This window comes from Gopherus evgoodei, chromosome 10, assembly GCF_007399415.2.
Source record: "Gopherus evgoodei ecotype Sinaloan lineage chromosome 10, rGopEvg1_v1.p, whole genome shotgun sequence".
Lineage (NCBI taxonomy): Eukaryota > Metazoa > Chordata > Testudines > Testudinidae > Gopherus > Gopherus evgoodei.
This window is the reverse complement of record NC_044331.1, coordinates 68,274,560-68,300,546: the sequence shown is the minus strand read 5'-3', so window position 1 is coordinate 68,300,546 and position 25,987 is coordinate 68,274,560. Positions and strand designations below refer to the sequence as shown.

General features: G+C 38.0%; 1 protein-coding gene across 3 annotated transcripts in view; it reads left to right on the top strand.

The window, feature by feature from the left end:
- SMG1 (SMG1 nonsense mediated mRNA decay associated PI3K related kinase) overlaps nucleotides 1–25,987 on the top strand; it is a 115,983-nt gene that overhangs the window by 22,464 nt on the left and 67,532 nt on the right. For all 3 annotated transcript variants that reach the window (XM_030578576.1, XM_030578577.1, XM_030578578.1), the window contains 11 exons: nucleotides 6,247–6,383; nucleotides 11,305–11,363; nucleotides 13,905–14,118; nucleotides 17,092–17,217; nucleotides 17,314–17,386; nucleotides 18,290–18,387; nucleotides 19,351–19,524; nucleotides 21,234–21,458; nucleotides 22,457–22,558; nucleotides 23,245–23,514; nucleotides 25,192–25,322. In XM_030578576.1, coding sequence (XP_030434436.1) covers nucleotides 6,247–6,383; nucleotides 11,305–11,363; nucleotides 13,905–14,118; nucleotides 17,092–17,217; nucleotides 17,314–17,386; nucleotides 18,290–18,387; nucleotides 19,351–19,524; nucleotides 21,234–21,458; nucleotides 22,457–22,558; nucleotides 23,245–23,514; nucleotides 25,192–25,322 — 1,609 coding nt within the window. The remainder of the gene's footprint in view (nucleotides 1–6,246; nucleotides 6,384–11,304; nucleotides 11,364–13,904; nucleotides 14,119–17,091; nucleotides 17,218–17,313; nucleotides 17,387–18,289; nucleotides 18,388–19,350; nucleotides 19,525–21,233; nucleotides 21,459–22,456; nucleotides 22,559–23,244; nucleotides 23,515–25,191; nucleotides 25,323–25,987) is intronic.

Here is a 25,987-nt window from a genome sequence, read left to right as displayed (position 1 = left end):
GAGGTTAGCCCCTGGCCCCTCTCCTGCTGTCCCCCCACCCCCGCGGCCTAAACTCGCCATGTCGCCAGCGCTCTAGGCGGTGGGGCCGCAAGCTCCTGCTGGGCAGCGCAGAGGCGTGGCTGGCTCAGGCCAAGTGTCGTGGCTGCTAGAAGGTCCTGGGGGAAAGTCGGGACATGGAGCGAGGGGGGTGTTGGATAGGGGCCTGATAGGGGTCAGGGCAATCAGGAGACAGGGAGCGGGAGGGAAGGAGGGTGTTGGATAGGGGGTGGGCTCCTGGGGGGTGGTTGGGGGCAGGGGACAAGGAGATGGGGGAGCGTTGGATGGGACAGGAGTTCTGAGCAGGGCAGTCAGGGCGGGAAGTGGGAGGGGGCAGATAAGGGATGGGGGCTAGGCTTTTTGGGGAGGCACAGCCTTCCCTACCTGGCCCTTCATCATACAGTTTCAGAACCCCAAGGTGGCCCTCAGGCCAAAAAATTTGCCCATCCCTGTCCTAAAGTCCTCCACCAAAATTGACTGTGCTATGCAATTTATAAACAAATAGTAACAGACAGTCCTTGCCTCAGATAGTTCAGCCTACTTTAGGCAAGACGTACAAAGGCTGTGAGAAGAATATTATCTCCATTTTACAGATCAGAAAACTGACACACAGACTGACTTATTCAAATAGAGATTTTGTGTCAGAGCCGGGAAATAAACCTAGACCTCCTGAGTCCCAATCTAGTTTCTGAACAAGAATGTCCTGTCTTTCTGATCTCTTCAAATGAGCCATAAGCAAGTGAAGTAGATGAATGACTAATAGCTATCCCTGTTTTAAGTCATATGTCTCTACTAATAAAATTTGAGGGCGAGAGGAGAGAATATTTTTCGGTATTAGCAGAATTGTCTTCATTCTTAATATTCCTTTGAGCTAGCCACATCTCTGATTTGCTTCTTAAAGTGCAAAAACGACAGTCTTTAAAGAATGACATTTAAAAGTAGCCATCTGTGACTAGTACACATCTGTTCATATTTCATCTGTCTTTGGACTCAACAGTTTGAGGGCACCTTTTTAGTTGAGGAGAGTTCACTAATGTAATGAGTGATGTAGTCTCTTAGCAAGTTATGTTGAAACTTGGTGTCTCCTTTGAAATATAGAATAATTGTGTTGCAGTAAGATTTAATTTTTAATTTCTTTGTTGCCATGATCTGAATGTGGTTTCTTTGCAGTTTTTGAAATATGGAGGTTGTCTTAGTATGAGGGGTAATTAGCATGTTGCAGAAACTTCCCTATTTTGCAAACAAATTCTTTTGCAGATGTCTTGTGTTTAGTGCTTTGCTTTGCACAATTTCATTCATGTTGCTGGGTGTTCATTTTGTCCTTTTGACTTGGTTTTCAGCCTATGATTTTAGGCTCAACTGACTGCCAGTCTCAACATTTTATTATGTATTAAAGATCAAAGTTTCATTTATTAATGAAATGAAAACAAAGCTGTTTTTAACAGAATTATAAAGTGGAAGACTTTTCTATGGAGAAATGAAGTACATCTGTCTAAACCAGTAAACTTTTTGTCTTTTTTTAGTTTCATATTGTAGTTTATTTTTGTATATAAAATAGCACAACTGCATTTTATTGAGAAATGTATGGTTCTTGCTCTAAAGAGATTACAAACAAAAGGATGAACACACAAGATGAGACACCAGGAAGTCAAGAGGTGAAGATTTTACTATTACAGGGTTAATTATTTCTGTTAACTTTAGATCTGCAAGTTAAAACTGAAGAGCTTGCCAGTTTGCTCTATCTCCAGAGCTGCAATTGGTGATAGAAATCCCTCTGTGCAGGTTAAGCACTGCCTAATTAAAGAAATTTCTAAATTACTTACTTATTAAAGAGTACTTATATTCTTATTGCTCTCTGGTTTTGCTCCTAACTGTAGTATAATTAGTGCAGAGTGCGTTTCAGAAAAGTAGTTTCTCTCTAAGGCTCTGGTGACCAATGTTACTCTGCAATCTAAATGCTACAGAAATTGGCTGATGAGGCAAAAGAAAACTTAGGGCAAAACTATTCATCCTGTTCCTCTCCTTTCTTCCACGGTGGGTCAGAGATTGGTGATTTTATTTTTTCAGATGAGTCACTGCAGTGCGTTTGTACCGTGCTCTTCTATCTCTGTAGCTCAGCCATGTATGGAACATTGGCAGGTAATCTTTGCAGAGCAGCTGCCAAATCAGTCCAGCAGCCAGAGGCGTCTCAAATTAGAGTGATCTCCTTGTAGCAGGGATTCCAGTTCCTAGAGTGGGAACTTCATGGAAGAAATTCCAGCTCTTGCCTTATGAACACCAAGCACTGACTGTGGTTCCTTCAACACTCCTCCCTGGATGTATGGTGTGCTTTTCCATTTCTTAAGAGCATGATTTCCAGATAAGCCAAGAGCAAAGGAAAATGAATTCCGTCTACATGGGTATAGTAATCAGTAAGGTTGAATACATTTTGCTCAGTTCCAAGGAAGAAATTACAATAAGGAAATAACATGTTCTCCATAGGCCTTCGTGAAATTCTTTGAGCTTTTGGGGATGTATAGACATGCTGGCCAGAAACAAGATGTACATTAGACTGTGTCAAGTTTTCCTTGCCATTTCCTTTTCATAAAGATGCCCAATCACCTGTAAGGTCAAATGTCCTCAAGATTTTAAGACTCTGAACTAATGGCCGATGAGAAACAGATTCTGAAATGCCTTTTGATTTTTTTTTTTTTTAAACCAGGCAGGGTAGTTACAACAATTGATACTGTTTGGAAGGTTGGGAAGCACTTTTCCCAACCAGAATAATACAAGGAGCATGGTCATCTAGGGTGAAATAACCAATTAATATTTACCAGAACAAAGAGTGACAGTCCACAATGGTCTCAAACCATTGATCTAGTAGTCAGTGATGACTAACCCTAATATTTCTTGTGCTCCATATCTCTTAAACAGCAGGGAAAATCTAGTCAACCAGTCTTCCAGAAGGAGTCCTGCATTCTCCTTTAAACGGAGGAAGAAAAACTACTATCCGTCTGAACTCCCCCATTCAAGAGAACACCATCACAGCTGGCTGGCTAAACAAAGAATTGGTGAATTTTATGGATTGGAGTTGCTACCTCCTGTCTTAATATTAGTAATAATATTGGTCGGCTTTAGTCAGACCTGAGGGCTTCCAAGCAAAACTACAATACTTTTTTTTTTTTTGTATTTTTATGCACTAGACCAAAACATGGAGCAGTAGCCATTCACAGTTACAACCAACAGAGCTCTTGTCCACATTTACTTTTTTCTTCAGAACCAGAGATCCTATTGAAGATCAGAGGAAGAAGAGCAATAGTCTTTCTCATCATGCAACCTGACGTAGGATGCCATGTATTTGGGGATCAACAAGTCTCTGGGAAATAATCTGTTTGTTCCACACAGGAAGAATCTGCTAGCATGGGAATTAATGCCATATCAAGATCCTACCAGGTCGAAGTTATCTGACTGGTTGTTTAGGTCATCCAATTCTTTTTTCCCCAGTGTTAATATGCCTTTCTCATCAAAGAAAGAATTATGAATAAAGTCTATGCATGCCAGTTCGTGTTCAAACACTAGAGCAAGGTCGGACATATCACTCATAAGATTGTATAAGTGTGGGATTTTCACCGCTATGGTATGGATAAAGATGAATCCATGTGGAGTGCATGTTTACTCTATCCTTGTTTGTCCTCATAGTAATAAGACTATGATTTTCCTTACATCCAGATGTCAAGATATATCTGAAAGCAGACTCTCTATTACTTCTGATAGATGAGCAGTTCATTCACCTCAATTCTTTTATCTGATATTAAAAGTATTTACTGAAAATTGGTTTAGGTTTCCCTAAAGTTTCACTGTACGTTTTATTTATCAGTCTTTTCACCTCCTCATGACCTGATTTGTAGTGAGGGATCTCGGGGAAACTCACTTCTGTATGTTCTATTTAGACAAACAGGTACCAAACATAGATTCTGTTTCCAAAGTAAACCAAACTTTTCAGTTTTGCAGTAATTCTGACCTCCTTTGGTAAGATTCTCTCCATGTAAAATAAATCTGACAAATTTTAGACAATTGCAAAATCCTCAAGATTCCTGAAACCTAGGAGGTTACCATCTTATTTAGGGCTCCAACTCACCTATCAGTAATAACCTTCTGGACCATGGGATGGTACATCTCGAATGAAGGTACTAGTCAGGTAGTAAATTGATCGATCACTCACTAAACAATACAAAACTTATGTGGAGTCCATACTCAACACGACATTTGGATGAAAAGGTTTGCATGTAGTAACTTGTTAACTTTTATTTTATATTACTGTGGCACAAAAGAAGCCCCGACTGAAATCAGGGTCTCATTGCTCTGTACATACACACATATTGTAAACAGTCCCTGCCCAGAAGAGCTTGACATAGAGAGGATGGAAAAAATAAGTATGATGCCTATTTTACAGATTAAAAATTCTGTATCTGTCTCTCTTCTAACATTAAAACAACAATATGTCCTGCCACCCTCAGTGGAGTGGCAATACTTAAAATGAAAACTGTTGCTAATCTTTCCTAGGGTGTGGATACCCTGGGCCTGCCAGAGGCCCCAGAGCTAGAGGAAACCTTGGAAATGCCTCACAAACTCCCCAAGTCCATGTCTGCTATATATACTTTACTAATGAAGAACTCCTTTAGTGTGGAGTTCCTTGTGTAAGCATAGGAAGGTGAGTTATCACAGCCCTTAAAAGAATCTCAGTGGCAGAGCATATTGCAGAATGTTACAAATGCTTCTGTGGATCTCAGGCTATGACGGATATACAGCAAAAGATTCTAGTCAAAATGTATTGGACTCCACTTAGGTTTTGCAAGATGGGGGCCTTGTCCTCTGATGTAAATTGATGCTGTAATAGAGAAAAAGGAACACTTCTGCATGCTATGGGACTGTGGAACAGTCAGGCAGTTGTGGAAAGAGGTGGACACAAGTGATGCTGGTGCTATGCTTCTGCAACCAGACCTCAGCTTAAAATTGCTGTGCTAGGTTTAACTCCACACAAGACTTTGATTCTTGAGGGTTGCCATAATTATGAAGCTCATGATTTTACAAAAAAATGGAGTAGGCTTATGCTCAGAATAGAGCAGTGGTATTTGGACCTGTCTGAGTGAGCAGCGAAAGAGAAAATATCTTACCAATGTGGAGAGCACTTATATGAATTGGAAGAAATTTGGACCCTGTTTCTTGATACATTTGGATAAAGAATATAGACAGCTCAAGGAATATAGGCTTCCATTCCATCTGACCCCTCTGCTTTTTTTTCTCCTCCTTCATCCCCCCCAGTTTTTTCCGTCCTGTTTTTAATTGTGTGTATTTTTATTTTTTCCCCAACCCTAACATGTTGTCTCTGTGTAATATTGTTTTATTTTTGTGTTATCTAGTCTTGCAGCTTTGACAAGCTGTAAAATTGCATAATTTTATTGACTAGCCTGTAAAATGGGCGGTATTTCGTAACATATACAAGTTGTACATTATTTACTTTTTGTATTTTTTTTCTTTATGAAAACTAATAAAGGAATGTCAAATCTGTATTCTGCTGTTCTGAATTTCTGAAAATGTGTTATCATTCCATTCCAGTTAAAATCTCTCCTGCTTGGGACACCAGCTGCTAAAATTTCATTTGGACCTGAATATACGGGCTATTAGGAAAGTTATATTCACCTGAAAACTTTTTCTCTTAATAGTTAGGGCGAATAGGATTAGTGAATCTATAAGAAGTGGAGACATAATTACACTAAAGATATTCTGTTTTGAACAGCTCTGTTTTCCTGCCTCTACAGCAGGGTCTTCTACTTATAAAACAAAACAATTAATCTGTTCTTATTGTTAATCCATCATAAAATTTAAATTTTTCAATTTTGAAGTTCTTTCACTAATAGGGCTCTTCAGCAGTCAGGGTTAGCCTAATGCTGTAACCACAGGTTTTGTTCTGCCTCAGAGCAACAAGGAGACAGAAGAGACACATTATAGGGTGTCTCCTATTTGCCAAAGAGAAGAAATTTTCAGGTATTTGAACCCATTTTTCGATTTCATTTTTTTAATTTGAAGGCTAAGGTAAAAACAAAAGTAAAACTGGGTTTTGTTTTTTCACAAGGAATGGCTATACTATTAAAATATATCCATGAGTTTAAGTTCAGCTTTCTTAGTAAATACTGATACACCACATATAGAGAATAAAATATTATTTTTCAGAGCGATCGTTGTCTTATTCTGACGAGTCTCGACTGTCAAATCTTCTTCGGAGGATTACTCGGGAAGACGACAGAGACCGAAGACTGGCTACTGTAAAGCAATTGAAAGAATTTATTCAGCAACCAGAAAACAAACTGGTTAGTAATGTTAACATGCTGGTCCATGTATCATTAAAATGTGTAATATATTCACTTTCTAAATGAATTGTATAAAAGTTTGGCTATTGAAGTGTGAGGCTGGGTTAATGCACTTTTTTTTTTAAATTCAAAGGATAAACATTTCTGGGCCATGTGCCCTTTCTGTAGCGTTCAGGAAATGATTTATAGCCTGATTACTTAAGACGTTTGCCTCGGAGCAAAACCACAAAATATGTGTGAGCCCAAGATGTAAATATGACATCCATTGTACAACAGTCAGTCTGTTCTTTTTCTTCTGACTGCTCCTGGAAATGTTTTCTTAATGCACTAAGTGCATTTTTACTTGCATTTAAATTGTGTTCTTATATCCAAAATTATAATTAACTTGAATATTTTCAGTGAAAATTGAATACAACTATAAATCATGGATTACTGTAACAAGGTTCACGTCTGAAGGAAATGCAATTTTCTAGAAAATACAGATGGCTAGGGAGGGAAGGGAGAAGAACTTCCTACAATGGTCTTGGGGAACCAGAAGCTCCCCATCCCCACTTCAATTATGAGCTAGCTTGATGCAAATATCACTGTCTTACCAGTAGCTTCCCAGCTGTTGAACAGGGACGGGTGATAGAGTAGAATTCTGTGAAATTTGTGTGATAGATTATTTCAGAAAAATGAACGTTTCCTCAACACCAACCTCTCAGATCTCTCTGAAGGGCAAAATAGAACCGCTGAAGCATGAACCCTCTACTCCTGCCAGGGATCACTGCCAAGTTAGCAAAATTTCATAGTTAACTGTATAATATAGTAAATCTGAATCCCGCTCATTACCAGGTTTGGATTGATATTTAATGATTAAAGGACAGTCTCTGTGTTGCAAACCAGACTTAAAGCCAGTTAAAAGGGGCAAGGTCATAAAAGGGCTTTACATGGAGGAGTTAATTTTGCTATAGCCATCTTAATATCTTTGCCTAAATAGGAAAGATTGTGGCAAAGTAGCTTTAGTTCCGCCTGCAGTTCTCTGACTTCCTTCATCCTTGACCCTATGTAACAGGATAGCTTGCACCTTTTAAAGATGAGAGGCCTGGGGCCAGCCACTCTTAGGTAAGTAGGCACACCTTAGCAAGGATCAGGTTAGTCCCCTATAAGAGCAGCAGGAAGCTGCAGAGAGAGGGGATGCTCAGGGAAAGAGAACTGGAAGAAGCTGTGACAGAGACTGCAGAAGAGCTGGTTGTGCACAGGAGACCTTTGTCCAGGCAGAAGGGTTTGGGCCTGAAAGACAGAGAACAGATTCCATGAGAGGAGGGTAGGCTGAGAGTGGCTTGCCAAGACGGGGGAGAAGAGAAATCCCAGGACTGAGAATAGTTTTGTGTTTCATGCCAATAAATTAGATCCTAGGAGAAGGGGTGTTATGTAAGGAGCCCCTTGAAGTGGGGAAATTGAGGCATACTTGCCTGTTGAGTGACCTTAGGCTGCAAGAGGGCACGGAAGGCAGTCCTCACGATGAAACCCTGGCTGCAGGCCTCTACAGGAGATTGCACGGAAGTTGTTAATTGATATCTTAGTAATAGTCCAGTTTGCAAGTTGGAAGTCCAAAGCTTTGTGAGCCATCTAGTATTTTAAAACTGAACTGAAACAGAGAAGAAATTGCATTTGTCTCCTCTAAATATACATTTGCTACCACGAAGGCATCCATTTTGGCCACAACAGAAATGTTACTCTTTCTTGGAGAAGGCAGTCTTGATTCAGTGGACAGTATACCTCTCAGAGAAATTCTGGTGGATAGGGTTTCCTTGTTCTGGAAGAAAGTGTTTTACCTCCTCTGAATCACTGTTAGACACAATAAGAATCTTCTAATTCCATTCTGCAATTTACAAAGATTTGGCATTATAGACCTGAGGTGTGAGAAGCAAAGAGCAAATTTGCCAGTATTTACATATTTGAGAGAGAATGAATCTATTGCAAATAAAACATCTACATGGGATATTTACAAATCTCCTGTTCTGCAGCAATTGGTGCTGAGTTCAGCAGTCTTGCTATCAACATCAGAAGCTTCTTTTGAAGATCATATAAATGTTTTCCTTTTTAAAGTTTGAGCCAGTGCGCTTTCCTCATGCAAATGAGACCTACATCAGTTACTCTCCTTTAGCTTATTTAACAGTAACTGTAAAGTTTCCTTCTGAAAATCAGTGTGGTGTTGATTTCTACATCATATTATCTTTTTTTTGTTGAATAAATCTTGTGTTTTGGTCTTGATAATTAAATACCAGAAAATGCATATTTCATTAAGGATTCCTATTGTCTATCAGGCATGTGAGAGGAGCTATTATATATATATTTTGAAAGACTAAGGCATAAGAATATTCCCATTGAAGTGCATGCCTGTTTTACGCTTTTCATAGCCACAGTGCTGTTAAAACTTCTGAAGGAACCCGTTACTCATAAGAAACCTTATCTGCTGCTGACTGGAATAAAAATTAAGCATAAGTAGCTGGGAGGCCAGACTACTTTTACATGTGAATTTTAATTCACATATATTTATAAACATCTTTTTGGAATTTAACATAGGCCTGTTCCACCCCCCACCTCTTGTGGATCTTTCATGTTTTAGGCTTAGTTATCTCTCTCAAGCTCTCCAATGGCCTTGGGATTTTTCACAAGTATGCTCAGGAAAAAAATACTAATGGGCATCTGAGCACTTCATGTTGCTTATTTTGGGGTGGAGTGTATGTGTGTGTTTTTTAATGTGGGAGAAGTTAAGATTCCTCAAAATGGGACAGTTGAGAGCTCTGTCATTTAGTATTAGTATGCTAGCATGACAGCAGGGCTTCAAAATTTAAGGGTTAGCCTAGCTGAAAGTATGAGCGCTTGCTAAAAATCTCTTCATATCGTTTTGCTTGTAGGGTCTTGGCTCAGGCTCCCATTATTTATTAGTCAACCTCTTTTTCCCCCATGCCCTTCTCCATCCTCAATCCAACCTCAGTTTTTCATAATCTTCTTAATTTAGACTTTTTATAACACTAGGGAAGATACAGTAGATGTGCAACTGTATTTCTCAGAACATAGTGGCAATAGCCATCTAACTTGTCCTTAACTCAGCAGTGAAGGAAGTAGATCTACAAACAATTAGAATGCTAAATATCATATTTTTCACATGTGACCTATCAGAACACTGTCAAAGCCTCTCATCAGTGTTAAACCATTAATATTTTTATAAAGGAAATTTTTTTTAACTTAGACAATTCCAGGAACTACACTTGTCATGACTAAAATTTTTAGCTATTAGCAGATAATGTTCCTGACATAATCTTGAGCCAAAACTTTAAAACACACTCAAAACAAAGATTTTTAGTGAGCCATAGGGCTTGTCTACACTGCGACGTTGTCGACAAAACTTTTGTCTTTCAAGGGTACTTTAAAAAGCTGCCCTCTCCTGCCTCCCGCCCCCCAGGCAAAAGACAAAAGTTTTGCCAACGCAAGTGGCAGTGTGAAGATGGCTTTGTCGGCAGGAGCACTCTCCTGCCGACAAAGGTAACGTCGCTCGCAGGGCTGGAAGTATTTTGTTGGCAAAATTGCCGACAAAATACTGACAGAGAGCATTCACACGCACTGACTTTTAGCGACAAAGCTGTGTCGACACCGACTTGTCACTAAAAGCTGCATAGTGTAGACAAGCCCAAATTGATTGTAAGCACCAGATGCCACCACTGTTTTTGCGTTCTGTCTCACAAAGCCTGCCTAAGACTTCCCCCTCCTTGTTCCATGGTATCCTGTGCCTTTTCATACTTTCTTTCCCAGAAATAAAACAAGTTGGGGAGCCTTTGCAGTGACACCATGGAATTCTGAGGGAGTCAAGCACACAGACCCTCTTATTTTGCCATTGTTTTCTGAAGTGAATCAGTGTTTATCAGAATGTAAGATTTTTTGAAGTGATCACACACTTTTTCCCCAAAGCATATTAGAAGGTAAACATGTTTTATAAAGAAAGAAAACATAAAAGTAGGAGTGTTCATTTTTAAAACGTCTTTTTTTGCTACATAGCGCCTTATACTGTTGCAATTAATGTATTTGTTTGACAATGCATTGCAGTATACACCATGCAAATAACTATTCCTCTAGCTTCCACAATAATTCCCTTTGCAGAATCAGAGATGTTACTGTTTTCCAGAGTTAGGATCACCTAACAACTTTTTTTTAAATTTTTTTTTTAAATACCCCACAGCCTTCACTCATCAGTTAAAGGGTTATTCTGCTGATATACCAGATGGTCGACACAAAAGTGTGTACCTATAGAAGATATTACTGTAGAACCTCAAAGTTACGAACACCTGAGGAATGGAGGTTGTTCGAAATGTTCGTAACTCTTAGAAGAACCACCATAACATTTTGTTCAAAATTTACAACTGAACATTGACTTAATACAGCTTTGAAATTTTGCTATGCAGAAGAAAAATGCTGCCTTCCTTTTTTTTTTTTTTTAAGTAGTTTATGTTTAACACAATACTGTACTGTGTTTTGGGATTTTTTGGTCTCTGCTGCTGCGTGATTGTATACCTCTGGTTCCAAATGAGGCATCTGGTTGACTGATCAATTTGTAATTCTGGTGTCGTAACTCTAAAGTTCTACTGTACTGGAGATAAGGCTCTCTTCATATTTGTGATGCAACAATATTAGCGAGAACCGCATTTAGGCTTAATCGCGGTGTGTTAGTAAGCTTTCCTAGCAAGTGCAGATAGGTATGAAAAATCTGTAGTACAGTATTACAAATCTATTTAAAATAATTCATAGCTGTGTATGATGTTCAGGGAAGATATAATAGCAGTCCACTGTTGCTAATAATGTTTTAATATGAGTGTAGGAAGGATCTGAATTGCAGTAGCAATTGTGACAGTTTTAAGTGTATATCCTTTAATTATTGCAGGTACTAGTTAAACAACTGGATAATATCCTGACTGCCATACATGATGTGCTTAATGAAAGGTAAGCTGCAATAAGCTAGAAAAACGAAGCAGTCCGAAAGTTTTAAAGGGAAACTGTCCACTTGAATTTTTGCAAATTGACTAATTTCTAAAATATCCATTTTCTTATAGAACACCTTTTCAAATATTGTGCCCTGACTTAAAATAAAAAAAAATCCTGTTAAACATTTTTAAGTGCTTTTCTGCTCCAGTGTTAGCAGCAAGGATGAAATTGACTGTTGGAAGTATGTAGAGTTAGTTTCACAAAGTAAACACAGTCCAAAAAGGCATTTTTCTCCAACTATCTGTGAAGTCATGCTTCATAGGCATGACAAGTTATATGAGTACAGTGGGATTTTAAAAAATGCTTAAGGGAGTTGGGGTTCCAGCTGCTAGGCTTGTCAGAAAATCCCACGCACAGTGCTGAAGTGCAAAAATGACACGCCTTATATTTCTGAGGTGTTTACTTTTTTAAAAAAAATCTTAGATGCTACTTTTAACAATAACATGAACAGAATTTTCATGTAGAAATGTGATTGTTTTTTGCAAAGGGTTATGATATCTCTAACTGAAAGGTTGTATAACATCATTGACACTTATTAATTCTCACTTGCTATAATTAAAATGTGAATTAGTGTATAAGATTAGTATAAAGGCTCATTAGTAGCCATAGGAATTTTCGCAAACTTTTATTTGGTGGTCATTGCAGCAGAAAGCCTCTCTTGGCTTTCATCCAGCATGACACGTTATATATATTGTATTCTGATCAACTTTCTAATTCTGTCAAGTTGCCAAGGATACTTTCACAAAGCTACTGGTCCTGTTTAACAATGTATATTGAGCTGACTATTGTTTAGTAAAAGTCACTAATATTCCTGTTCAGAGTGAGTTTTTAGAATAATCCTTCAGTTTACATTTCTTTGTTTCAAATTCAGGAGATCTGTCCGGTGATAATATGAACAAATTCTACAAAATAAAAAAAAATTAACTTTAGCTTGTTTTTTAAAAGCTGCTTGATATTATATCCATCTTCACTTTGTATCTCTCCGTAATCGTTTCATACTCCTTTGTTTATATAGTAGTTTTTTTCTAAAATTTCTACAGACACCCAAATCCACCTCTTGTCTCTGTTGCTATACATATAATGAAGGGAGCATTAAATATGGTTACAAGGAAGTAAAATTTTACACAACACATAACTAACCTTTGGAACTAAATGCAGCTAGAAATCATTAGGACTAAGAATTTAAGTAGCACTCAAAAGAGAGTGATCCATTTGTATGGGTAAAAAAGACAATCCATAACTGCATTAGACTCAAAATACCTTTTTAGAAGGGACACGGACACCCACACCCACACCTTCATGCTGCTGGGCATAAGCAAACCCGCTAAGTGTCAAGGATTAGAAGGAAGCTTCTTTTGTGAGCAGGTGGCACTGTTCTTTGAAATATCTAGTGCAACTGCTCACCAGGATACTGATCTACACAGACTGCTGATTTGATCTGGTATTGTACTTAATTCCTGGCTTCCTAAATAATGAAAATAATTCATACCTTAAGCATTAGCAATTTTTAACTTGAAAGTTCATTTTCACTACAGTAGCTTCTGAATCTGTCAGTTTTATTTTGCTATGTTTTCTGCTGACTGAATTAAATAGTTGGACTCTTCAAGTTTTTAAATGTTAGACATAGAATACTGGAGCTTTATTATAATGTAAAGGAAGTAAGTTATCCTTGGGATTGGGGAGCAAGAGAACCCAAGATTTACTCATTTAAATATCTAAATATAGGAATGTACAGATTACAGAATTTTTGTGCCAAATGCAACCTTGGTACCTATGTGCTAGAACTTAAATTAAAATAAAATTAATATTAATGTTGCACATAAAAGAGAGAAATAAACTAGTATTTTCTTAAGCTTCCCCATTGACCAATAGACAAACTTCATACAAGCAAAGAAACACAATCCAACTAAAAGCTAAATGAAGGCTGTTTTACGTGGCTTCTAGAAAGGGCCAAACATAAGTTCTCATGTAGTGTGAGAGGGAGTGAGTTCTTGAGGATCTCCCATTAAGAGTGCATTGCCATAGGCCACAATGAGGTCATTTTGTAGGGTTGCCAGAAGAGCACATGAGCAGATAGAATCTCTTGCAAGTGGAGCATGGGAGAGAGGTGGTGTCTCAGATAGCCTGGCCCCGCGATATATTATTGTGTCTAAAGTCAGCTCTCTGTTTACAAGGGGAGATTTGTTCATCAGATGGCAGGTCTAAAATAGTTTTGCCAATCTAACGGTAGTATTTCCATATTTATATAGACTTGTTTAGTGGAAATCCATTTAATATTATTCATTTTTATATAACTCATCTAAATGGCGGGTGCAGCTGTTAGTGGAAGGAATACAAAAGCTTCATATATACATGTGTTTTTGCTTTAGAAAAGATGCTTGTGCAAAACTTTTTTATGGAATATATTCAAGATTTTTTCTTGTACTTGTTCACTGTGTAAAAGGTCTAACTGCTTTTACCCTCTGAAAGTATAAATTAAATTTTTTTGTATAAATACAGTAGCAAATTGCTTCAAGAACTGAGACAAGAGGGAGCTTGCTGTCTTGGCCTTCTTTGTGCTTCTTTGAGCTACGAGGCTGAGAAGATCTTTAAATGGATTTTTAGCAAATTTAGCTCATCCACTAAAGATGAAGTTAAACTTCTTTACTTGCGTGCAACCTACAAAGCACTAGAGACTGTGGGAGAAAAGAAAGCCTTTTCATCTGTAATGCAGGTAAGAATAAAAGTTAAAATTGGGGCATTATTGCTTTTCCGGTGTTGTATTGATGCAGAGCTTGAATCAAATAATTGCTTTTACTAAAATGAAGACATGAAGAGTAAGCGGTCGGGGTGTTAGAATAAAAGAGATACATAACCCTGTGAAAAACACATTTTACACTTTGGAATAAAAAAGTTGGATATTTTATGAGATTTAAATGTAATTTTCCTTTAAAAATGTGATTTGAATTTGAAGTCTGGGTTATAGTTTGAAAAATCTTTACGTAGTAAGGATGTATGAAATGTCCTTCTTTATTCTGTTCTTGTTTAATATCTAGTCTGTAAGTATTTTAGAACTAAAACTACTATTTTATCTCACTTCTTGCTGCCTGTTCTTGGTTATTGTAGCAATTTTTTCCACCTTTTTACTTGATTAAACTGGAAGACTTGGCAGCAAAACTTGCCAGACCCTCCCTCCCCTTGAAAAAAAATTATTTTCAGTCATAGGGACATCTGAAATATCATCTGTCCAGAATGAGGGCTGTGAAGTATTTAAAATCAGCCTGGTGGCTGGAAGGTCCACTAGAGCACTAGCTTGTGTTTGCCTTGTATTTTAACTTGTACCTTTTTACTCTTCATCCCATTTTGTTCTTGTGAGTATTCATGATTTCATCAGTTTCCTGGGTTGTTTTTGATAGGGAGACCTGCCTATGCTTAAAAGGGTTTGCTGGTATAGATATACTGGTAGAGTCGTATTGGCAAACTGCCCTAATTGGAGATGTTCTTTCACTAGTATAGTTTAAACCAGTTTCTAAAATGGAGTAAGGCTTGGTCTGTATTTAAAAGGTTTTTTGCTAGCATAATTATAACTGACATAGTTATGCTGGCAAAAGCCCTAGTATAGATAGCCATTCTGGCAAACCTTCTAGCGTGACAGAAATTATATTAGTAAAAGAGTTTTAAAAGAGTTTGCCAATATACCTTACGCCTGTTCCCAAATAAGCTTTACTGGCAAAAGGACTCTTTTGCCAGTATAGCTGTGTCTACACAAGGTTTTTTTTTTTTTTGTCCTCTAATCCTTGACCGACAGCTCTGCTGGCAAAAGCCATAGTATAGAAGCAGTTACACTGGCAGAAAAGTCATCTTGCCAGTATAGCTTATTTTGTTCAGGGAACTGGTAAGAGTTATACTGGCAGTAAAACTGTTTTGCCAGTATAAGTTGCATCTATATTAGAAGAGTATGCTAAAATAGTTATAGTGGTATAACTATACTGGCAAACCTTTTGTAGTGTAGACCAGGCCTAAGCTATATTGGCAAAAGGACTCTTGCCAGTTTAATTACATCTATACTTGGGCTTTAGCTGGCATAGCTATCTCAGTCAAGGTTGGAGAAAAATCACACACCTTACTGATACAGCTATGCTGACAGAAGTTTTAAGTGTAGACCAGGTCCACACCTGTAGCATAGTTGCTATGCTTGTTTTGAAACACTAAACTTCTTTGTCACTGTCACTCATGAGGATTCCTTTAGTGGAAGAAGTCGTCTGTAGGAAAAAATGCTAGTTATAGTTAAGGAGCTTATTTTATTTAGCGGTCACATCAGTTAGCCTTTGGCCTAAGGTACCTTACACTTTTTTCCATCTCTTAAATGTTTTATTATGGAGTGGCTATAGCTCCACCCTTCCCTTCTCCAGACAGTTGCTCCAAGCTAAAAATATTTGTGATTTACCCTGGGGATGAGCCTACAGTAGATCCCAAGTGTTTGGGTAAAAAGTATTCAAACTGTCTTTAAAAGGTGTTAATTGTCAGTTAAGTCAAGATAAACTCATGCCTTCTTTCTCTAGAGTTTATGCTTTACCTTTAGATTGTGTCTACAGTCTGGAGACTTGGTCTACACTTAAAAATTAGGTGGCTATAGCTACGTCATTCAAGGCTGTGAACAATTTCGCCCCCTGAGCGCTGTAATTAGGTTGACCTAACCCTGGTGTAGATGTGGTTAGGTCGATGGAATAGTTCTTCCATCAACCTAGGTACCACTGAGCTGCAGTGCTGTAGCTGTGCCATAGTAGTTTGTGTAGTGTAGACATATTAGTTTGGGTGGTGGTGTTCCTACCCAGATGAAAAAAACCCTTCTATTGACACGTCTGTGCTCTAGGGCTATGCTGGCATAGCCATGCTGACGTTGGAAGGTGTTTTTCCATCCATGTAGGAACACTGCCTCCACGAATGAAATTAGCTACATTGATGGAAGCATTTGTCTCTCAACATAATTGAATCTACACGGGGGAGGGAAGGTCAGCATTGCTGTGTTGATGAGGGATATGTCTTTTTTCTCCCCCCCGCCCCACACCCCATATCAGGGTAGCTATGTAGACCTAACTTGTGAGTGTGTAGGCCAGGCCTTAGGAAAGACAAGGCTTCTATCCTTAGGCTAAAGCACGAATGCTTGTAGCCTGGATCAAAGTGAGGCGTGACCACATAGTCTTTATGGATGTTAAATATCTCCTAACTGGATGTAAAAAGTCTAGTGAAGACAAGCCGTTTGTGAACCTCAGGTATTTTGGAAGACTCATCCACATGTTCAGTCCATGCAAGTTTTAAAACGATTGTTAGGGGAACCTTCAAGTCTTTTGTAGTTCATTGGAAACCCTAACACCATGCAACCCCTCTCCCCTGGTACCCTTATTAGTCTCTGTAATTCCTAGTAAGCTTAAATAAGTTTGTCACTGTTAACCTATCATTTCCTCCCCCTTTCACACCTTGGCATTTCCATGTTTCATAGGAAAGCAGAAAATATATACTAGGCATCAAAATGCTATACAAATACCTGTTGCTTGAATCTTAACAATGAGCAGCCATCTGTTTTATAGCAGACCTTTCTTATGCCAGTCAAGGTTACAATCGATTTAACAACATTCATGACATTTCAGCTTAGTCAAAAATATTAAAAAGACTAGTAATTTTTTTTATTTGTGACTCTCTTTTTAAGCTTGTAATGACCAGCCTGCAGTCCATTCTAGAAAATGTGGATACACCAGAGTTACTGTGCAAATGTGTCAAGTGCATCCTTCTGGTCTCCCGATGTTACCCACATATTTTCAGCACCAATTTTAGGGTAAGTTGTGCCTGACTTTCTTCTGCCCCCTCTTCTTGTATAAAACATTGACTTAGCACATCACATAGGTGACTTACCTTTTGCTTTGCTTTCAAGGACACAGTTGACATATTGGTTGGGTGGCATATAGATCACACTCAGAAACCTTCTCTGACACAGCAGGTATCTGGTAAGTCTGGCGTATAAAATTGTTATATGTGGTGACATGCTATTAGTGTTCTGCTCCACCTTGTTGAGGATGAGGATTTTTTTCTAAGTGTTGCTCACTGTCACTGCACGCACACTACTGTGGAGGCAACCTTCCTGATCCCCAGAAAGAGGATACCTCTTGTCACTCATTGGCAACCCCTCCAAGTAAGTGGCATTCATGAATTATTAAAAGTCCAATACAGTTCCTCCCCACCTAGGGTAAAGGAGTTTGCATAAGAACAAAATAAAAATGTCTGGATATGTGGGAGACTTAATGTATTCATAGAACTCAGAACCAAAAAACCTATTGTCATATGCCCTACATGTCAGTCAGTTAAAATTTAATTAAAGGACATTTTAGCCAGTCTACATTTAGATGCCATTTGCTTTCTCTATTAGAGAATATTAAATCATTCTTACAGTTACCAACCCTCAAGTGAACTTCTGAAAACATAACCTCCTTCTTGAGCATCTTTAAAAATAATGTTGTGTTGGAAAAAAGGAAGGATGGATTGGGAATCAAGAGACTGAAGATAATTTCCTGGCTTTATCACAGACTTCCTGTGGTGACTTTGGGCATGTCACTTAATCTCTCTCTGCCTCAGATGCTCATCTGTAAAAGGGGAATAATGTTTCCTTTGTCTGTTTAAACTGTAGACTCTTTCTTACAATATATTTCAGCAGTGTATAGCCCAGTAGGACCCCAATCTCCTTGAGGCTCTTTGTGTTACTGTAATACAGATAATTTATAAATAAAAATAATTTTGTTCTTAAAAAAAAAAAAAGTAATATTTTTCGTCCTTCAGTAATATGTATCTGAAATTTGATACCTGTGTTCTACTTTGCTTGTAACAATCTATTTCACTTGGTCTGACTTATACAGGATGGCTACAGAGCTTGGAGCCATTTTGGGTAGCTGATCTTGCTTTTTCCACCACACTTTTGGGTCAGTTTCTAGAGGATATGGAGGCATATGCTGAGGTAAGCAAAGTTTATTATGAAGCAGTATTAAGAGTTATAATATAAGCATAAAGGCCTGTTTGAAGAGCTCTGTGTAAGCTTGAAAGCTTGTCTCTCTCCAACATAAGCTTATCCAATAAAAGGTATTACCTCACCCACTTTGTGTGTCTGTTCATATTACCTTGTTTTGTTAAGTTGTGGAGTTGATGGGAGGGGGTTCAAATACTGCATATGCTTGTAGAATATAAAATAAAGATGCTTGCATACTGATATACTTTTTGAATGAAAACCTAGCCCCATTGAAGTCAACCCTTGTTTTTAGGAGGTCTGTAATTTTGAGATGGAATAGGGAAGTAACAATGATCTTTTGTAAGAGATTAGTCAGTAGCTATGGGATGTGTTTAAGACACGTGTATTGAAACACAGGTGTGAAATACTGCATTTTCTTAGAGATGAGGTAGGTGAGGTAATGTCTTTTATTGAACCAACCAGCTTCTGTTGGTGAGAGACACAAGCTTTTCTTAGCATTTTCCGCTAGTTTGTAATCTTGTCATCGTAATGATTTCCTGTTAAAACAGATGAGACTACATTGAGATGTTCACAATAATTGAAAAGACAACATAAAAAAAAGTTGCCTCTTAAATCTTATTTAATATGGAAACTGGTTTTATTTTGCTATAAATCATAACAATAATGCATCTGTAATTTGTACACCAGTAATCTGTCTCAAAATTTGTGGTGACTATGTACACAGGGCTAATGTAAATACAGTTTTCCAGACATTTTGTGTTGCTTGTAATCTTTAATTAACAAGTATAATTAACAGCTTGTTGAAGCTATGAAAGGAAACTCTGGGCTTCTTAGTGTTATGTTTATTGTGATACACATGGATGTGTCTGATATTAAAACTGAATTTTATATATACTTTGTCTATATTAGAGCTGCTTGTACTTATTACCTAATGACATAAATTTTCCTATCTAGGACCTCAGCCATGTGGCCTCTGGAGAATCAGTGGATGAAGATATTCCTCCTCCTTCAGTATCACTACCTAAATTAGCTGCGCTGCTTCGGGTTTTCAGCACTGTTGTGAGGAGTATTGGGGAACGCTTCAGCCCAATTAGAGGACAACCAATTACTGAAGCATATGTAACTGATGTAAGATTTCCATACTTGTTTCATGCTACTTATTAAGAAGTATTTGCTGGTAAATTTATTGCAAATAATGAAACCCAACATCCATATTTTTGCAAAATTTGACAGCATACAAATGTACTCATGGGCAACTTTATTCAAGCACTAGATTTGTTTGACAGCTAACAGAATCTGATTTAATATTTAGTAGTGATTGTGACAGAGGCCTGTGATAGCCATATGTACCAGAAACCACAGTGTATTTGATGTAAGTATTTTTGCAAAGGTTTTTCAGTTTGACCTGGCTATAGACATTTTGTTGTTATGATTTGTTCATGTAACCATTTGTGCAACTTATCATGGTGCTTTAAAAAAACTGGAGTGCAGTTATAACCAGCTAGAGGTTGGTACTTTCTAATTTTCATCTAGTTGAAATCTGATATATAAGAAGTTCTTTTATTTCAGAGTATCTTTTGGAATAGGTAGTGTTGTACAGTTTGAGAAGGAGATGTTTATTCTTACATTTGTAATACAGAAGTAGTTAATGGGTTACAATCACAGTTAAGGCAACAAGGATCCAATTTCATCAAAAGGACACTCAAGATTAAGGTCCTGATCCTGCAGTTGAATCTGAGTGAGTGGACCTATGCCTGTAGAGAATCCCATTGATAAATCTGGGACTCCTTGCAGGCATAAGGGTCCACCTGCACAGATTTCATTATTGGGGTCTAAGGTTGTCTTTGTTTGACATGTGCCCAGGCACTTAACTTGTCCGACAAGGGTCTCATATTTAAGAAAAGAAGCCCAGTTCTTTTCTCACTGAAGACATTAGAAGTTCTACCACTGACTTCAGTTTCATGCTGGATAGGACCCAGAGTAATTACTTTAACTCTGTGTTTCAGTGCTTCTTTTAATTCATTGTCTTTAAAATTATTCTAAATTTGGAGTTGTTGCTTTTTTTTCTATTTAATGAAAATATAAATGCATATTGTCAAAATAAATATTAAAAATGTTCAAAGAACTTGCTCCAGTGCATAGTAGTGCTGGATTCTGAGATTATTAACAGGAGTGTCACATATAAGACACGGAAGGCAATTATTCCACTCTACTCAGCACTGGTGAAGCCTCAGATGGAGTACTTTGTCCAGTTTTGGACATCACACTTTAAGAAAAATGTGGACAAATTTGAGAGTCTCTAGAGGAGAGCAACAAAAATAAGACATTTAGAAAACATGACCTATGAGGAAAGGTTAAAAAGCCTGGACATGTTTAGTCTATAGGAGAGAAGACTCAGAGGAGACATAACGGTCTTCAAATATGTAAAAGATTGTTACAAGGAGCATGGTGATCAATTGTTTTCCTATCCATCAAGGGTAGAACAAGAAGTAATCAGCTTAGTTTGCAGCACAAAAGATTTAGGTTAGATATTAAGAAAAGCTTTCTAACTCTAAGGATAGTTAAGCACTGAAACAGGTTTCCTAAGGAGGTTGTGGAATCCCCATTCTTGGTTTTTAAAGAAAAGATTAGACAGATATCTGGCAGGGATGTTCTAGATGTACTTAATCTTGCCGCCTCATTGGGGTATGCATGGATTAGATGACCTCTTGAGGTCCCTTCTAACCCTGCATTTCTATGAGTCTATGTAGTTTCAAATGAATGTGGGTTTTCCCCTGTGCTTAAATAACATCCAATACTAGTTAAACTGACTTGAATTCACTTTCCTTCTTTTCTAGGTTCTGTACAGAGTAATGAGATGTGTGACTACAGCGAACCAAGTTTTCTTCTCTGAGGCTGTACTGACGGCTGCCAATGAGTGTGCTGGGGTTTTACTTGGTAGTCTGGACCCGAGTATGACTATACACTGTGACATGGTCATCACATATGGCTTAGATCAACTGGAGAATTGCCAGACTTGTGGTACCGATTATATCATCTCAGTCTTGAATTTATTGACACTGGTACATACAAATTCTCATTTTTGTCGGGCTTTTTAATTAGAAAAAATTATTTATCGTATCTCATTCAGGCACCTGAATGACAAACTGATTTAACAGTAAATGGCGATATTTTCTTACTTTTCGTCTACTTCAGTGTCTTGTATCCCCCTCCCGCCCCCCAACAAGTATCAAATCATTTTGAAAAGCTGGTAGAACTTGTTCTATAATAGGTATAGCTCCAATTATTATTATCTCCTAGAACTGGAAGGGACCTTGAAAGGTCATCGAGTCCAGCCCCCTGCCTTCACTAGCAGGACCAAGTACTGATTTTTGCCCCAGATCCCTAAGTGGCCCCCTCAAGGACTGAATTCACAACCCTGGGTTTAGCAGGCCAATGCTAAACCACTGAGCTATCCCTCCTACTTAGTCCCGTTACTGAATAGTTTCCAGTTTATCCAAAATAATTTTCCTTTCACCTTTGGATAGTGCCTATGCTTTAACCAATAGGTTAACTGTCCTCTGCAATTGGTAGCAGTATTTTTGATGAACTGCCAGAGAGACCAGGATTTAGAATGTTTATGCAGCCACTCTGCCATGGCTAAACACTTTGGATACCAGATTACTTCAGAATATTGATCTCAACAACCCGGATGTTGGCTAAATAACTATTTTAGCCTTCTGTTGGCTAAATAACTATATTAGTACATTGCTATACAACTTACATCCAGCAACCTATATTGGTCATGTGCTTGATCTCCACTTAGATTGATAAAATAGCATAAAAATAGCCTGTCCTCTGAATATTGAATTTTGGGAGAGCAATTATGTTTTTTCATTAACTTACATAGATATAGATTAGTTATTTTTGTTACTAATTTCTTAACTCTGATGTAGTCAAATATCTTTAAGAGGCTCTGATTTATTAAATTCTATAAATTAGTGCCATAAATGTGTGTGTCTGAATAAAGAATTCAGGCAATTGAAGATGTATATTATCAGTGCTTATGTTTTGTCTCTAGATTGTTGAACAAATAAATACAAAATTGCCATCGACATTTGTAGAGAAATTGTTCATACCAGAATCTAAATTGCTTGTACTCCGTTACCATAAGGAGAAAGAGGTAAGGAGTGGATGGTTGCTACCAATATGCTACAGCAATTCTAATACCGTTTTAGAGCACTGGTATATTGTCTTATGGAATTTTGCCCCATAAGAAAAACAGTTAGCTGCATAGATGTCTGAACTCATTAGGAAAACAGAAGCTCAAACTCAGGTTTGGTTTTTGTTCATTCGGTTGTGGCATGTGAGGAAACATACTTTGTCACATACTAGACAGAAGAGAATTATTTTCTACAACTGTTTTCGTAATTTGCATAGGCATCATTTTTAGCAAATATAAATTGGAAAATGGAAAAGGATTACAATCCAGTCTTTACTTGGAGGTTTTTTTGTGTGCACGCTAAATATATCTTAACTTAATATTTATTCAGTAGGGCTTTTAGCATATATTTGAAGATCAACTCAATTTTAATTTTAGTTTTACAGTTGATTCTTAATGGAAGTTCAGCTACTTGTGGCAAATAGTCTAATTTGTTTTACTATTGACTGGTGTAGTTTTGGTATCCTAAAATGATGATCAGCTTAATTTGCCTAGAATAATTAAAGAAACAGTTAATTATAATAAACTGAAGAGTGAGACACTGTCCTACCATGCATGTTCATAAGTCTTTCATTCATCTAACGAGAAAGCTTCACTTCAGAAATATCTCACTCTTAAATAACATTTTGAATCTTTTCATTTTCAAGGTTGTTGCAGCAGCCCATGCTGTCTATCAAGCAGTATTGAGCCTGAAAAACATTCCTGTTTTAGAGACTGCTTACAGGTTGATTCTGGGAGAAATGACCTGTGCTCTAAATAGTCTTCTCTGTAGCCTACAACTTCCTGAGGCATGTTCTGAAATCCAGCATGATGCTTTTAAGAACCATGTATTCAATGTGGCTAATGCAAAGTTTGTAGTTATATTTGACCTCAGTGCCCTAACTACTATTGGAAATGCTAAAAACTCTTTGATTGGGGTAAGTATTTAACTGCAGTAAAAATAAATACTTTTAAAAATTTTGTTCAATAAACCATGATGTTTTGGTTTTATTGATAGATACAAGTCTCTGTGGACTCATGTAATGCACATAATCTTCATTTCGTGCACGCATATATGTACTTAAGGTGTCTCTTTCTTGATCCTTCATTACTTTTGAGGGAGGAGTTTTAATATTAACTTCCATGGTGCAAAATTGTTTGAGATAATTATTTCTAGTCTTAAAGGTGCGGTGAAATGTAATTTCCACATTACTATACTTTACTGGGGTGATTGGTTATTGCTTCTGATAGTGTCAGGACATTCTACTATCTTGGTGAGACAAGAAAGAGACTAAAGTAATTTTGGCATATCTTGCAGTGATCTTCACTGACAGTAAAAAGCTACCTTGCATTTGATGTCATGTGTTTTCTGTCTTTTCAAGGTAGAATATAAACCTTTTGGGGCAGTGTATGTATAGGGTGCTTTAAAAAAACAGGGACAGCAAAATAGAAGATTAGCAAACAAGGTCAGAAGTATGAAGGATATATTTTCATTTAAACTATTTAAAATATAAACAACACTCCCTCCCCTCCAAAAAGCCAATGTATTTGAATACAATATATAGAACGGGTGGGTAAACTTTTTGGCCCAAGGGCCACATCTGGGTGGGGAAATTGCGTGCATGTCCATGAATGTAGGGCTGGGGCAGGGGGTTGGGGTGTGGGAGGGGATGTGGTGTGCAGGAAGGGGCTCAGGGCAAGGGGTTGAGGCAGAAGAGGAGTGCGGGGTGTACAAGGGGGCTTAGGGAAGGGGATTGGGGTGAAGGAGGGCTGTGGGGTGCAGAAGGGGGTTCAGGGCAGTGGGTTGGGGTGCAGAGTGCAGGAGAAGTTTGGGGTGCGGGTTGCAGGGTGGAAGTGGCACGCATCGGGGTCAAGGCAGGCTCCATTCCTGCCCCTGCCCTGCGACGCTCCCAGAAGTGGCTGACTGCGGTCCCTGCGGGAGGGAGGGCGGAGGGCTCTGATCACTGCCCTTGCTTGTGGGTACCTCTCCCGAAGCTCCCATTGGCCGTAGTTCTCGGTTCCCAGCCAGTGGAAGCTTCGGGCATGGTACCCACAGGTAAGGGCAGTGCACGGAGCCCTCTGCCCTCCCTTCCCCAGGGGCCGCAGGGACATCGTGCCGGCTGTTCTGGGAGTGGCACGGGGTCTCCGCACCATGGGGGTGGCAGTCCCGTGGGCCAGATCCAAAGCCCTGAGAGGCCAGATCCGGCAAGTGGGCTGTAGTTTGCCCACCCCGATACAGAAATTATCGAGTAGGAAAGAAAGATGAAGAAATCTGCACCGTCTCCAACTTTCACATCGTGCCACTTTGATTAAAAGTACTCTTGCATCACCTTTTAAAGAAAACTTTTACATCAGAAAAGACTGATTTGTGTTTCTTCAACTATGGGCAGGAAAGCATTCACATTTTGAGAAATTCTAGACAGACAAAAACAGTAAAGATTACTAGTAAAAATGTCCTAATTTCAGCAGGTTTTTTATGATTTCAGCATTACATTTTTTGTTTAAAGCACATTTATGACCATTTATTTCTTTATAAAACAGATACATGTAAATATGATGAATAACAGTATCCTTTACATACATATTTTTGTGCTTTTATTACAATTGTTTTATAGATGTGGGCCCTTTCTCCAACTGTGTTTGCACTGTTGAGTAAGAATTTGATGATTGTTCACAGTGACATAGCTGTTCACTTTCCTGCTGTCCAGTATGCAGTTCTCTACACTTTGTATTCACATTGTACCAGGTAGGAAGATCACTAAGGCATTAATATTTAAGAGCATAAATAGATGTAAACCGTATTTGAGTTTAGAAAATAATTTTATTATAGCAGCATTGACGGTAGTGTAATCAATGTGTTGCCACCATTTCTCTTATAAATTCTTATTTTCATTGATTTTATTTTCATAGGTACTAGAGATCACCCTTTACAAATGGTTCTAGATTGAAATTGGCCATGCATATTCCCAGTTTCCTAAAAATCTTGTACAAAACATAATTTTAGATATTTTTAAGACTGAGAATTAAGTTTATTTTATAATGTCTAATTTAAGTGTGTCTAAAATTTTGCAAGCAGTTTATGATGTAAACTAATGATTTTCCTTATTTGAAAAAAATTAACCTCTGGTATGTTACATGATTCCTCTGATATTTAGCATATACTTTTCAATACGCATTAAACAGTGCTTCATTTTGTATGGCATCTTGCATGCAGACATTAACTGAAACATTGTACATTGCAACTGCAAAAATTAAAGTAGATTTTAATTGTTGTATTAGGAATAAAATGCCTATGAATAAAAAACTTCTAGATTTCAGATCAACAAGTAGTCATAACATGAGTGACTGCAAGGCTGAAGTAAAAAATCCAGCTTTAAATAGAAGAAATCTGGGGGGAAACAGTTTGCTGAG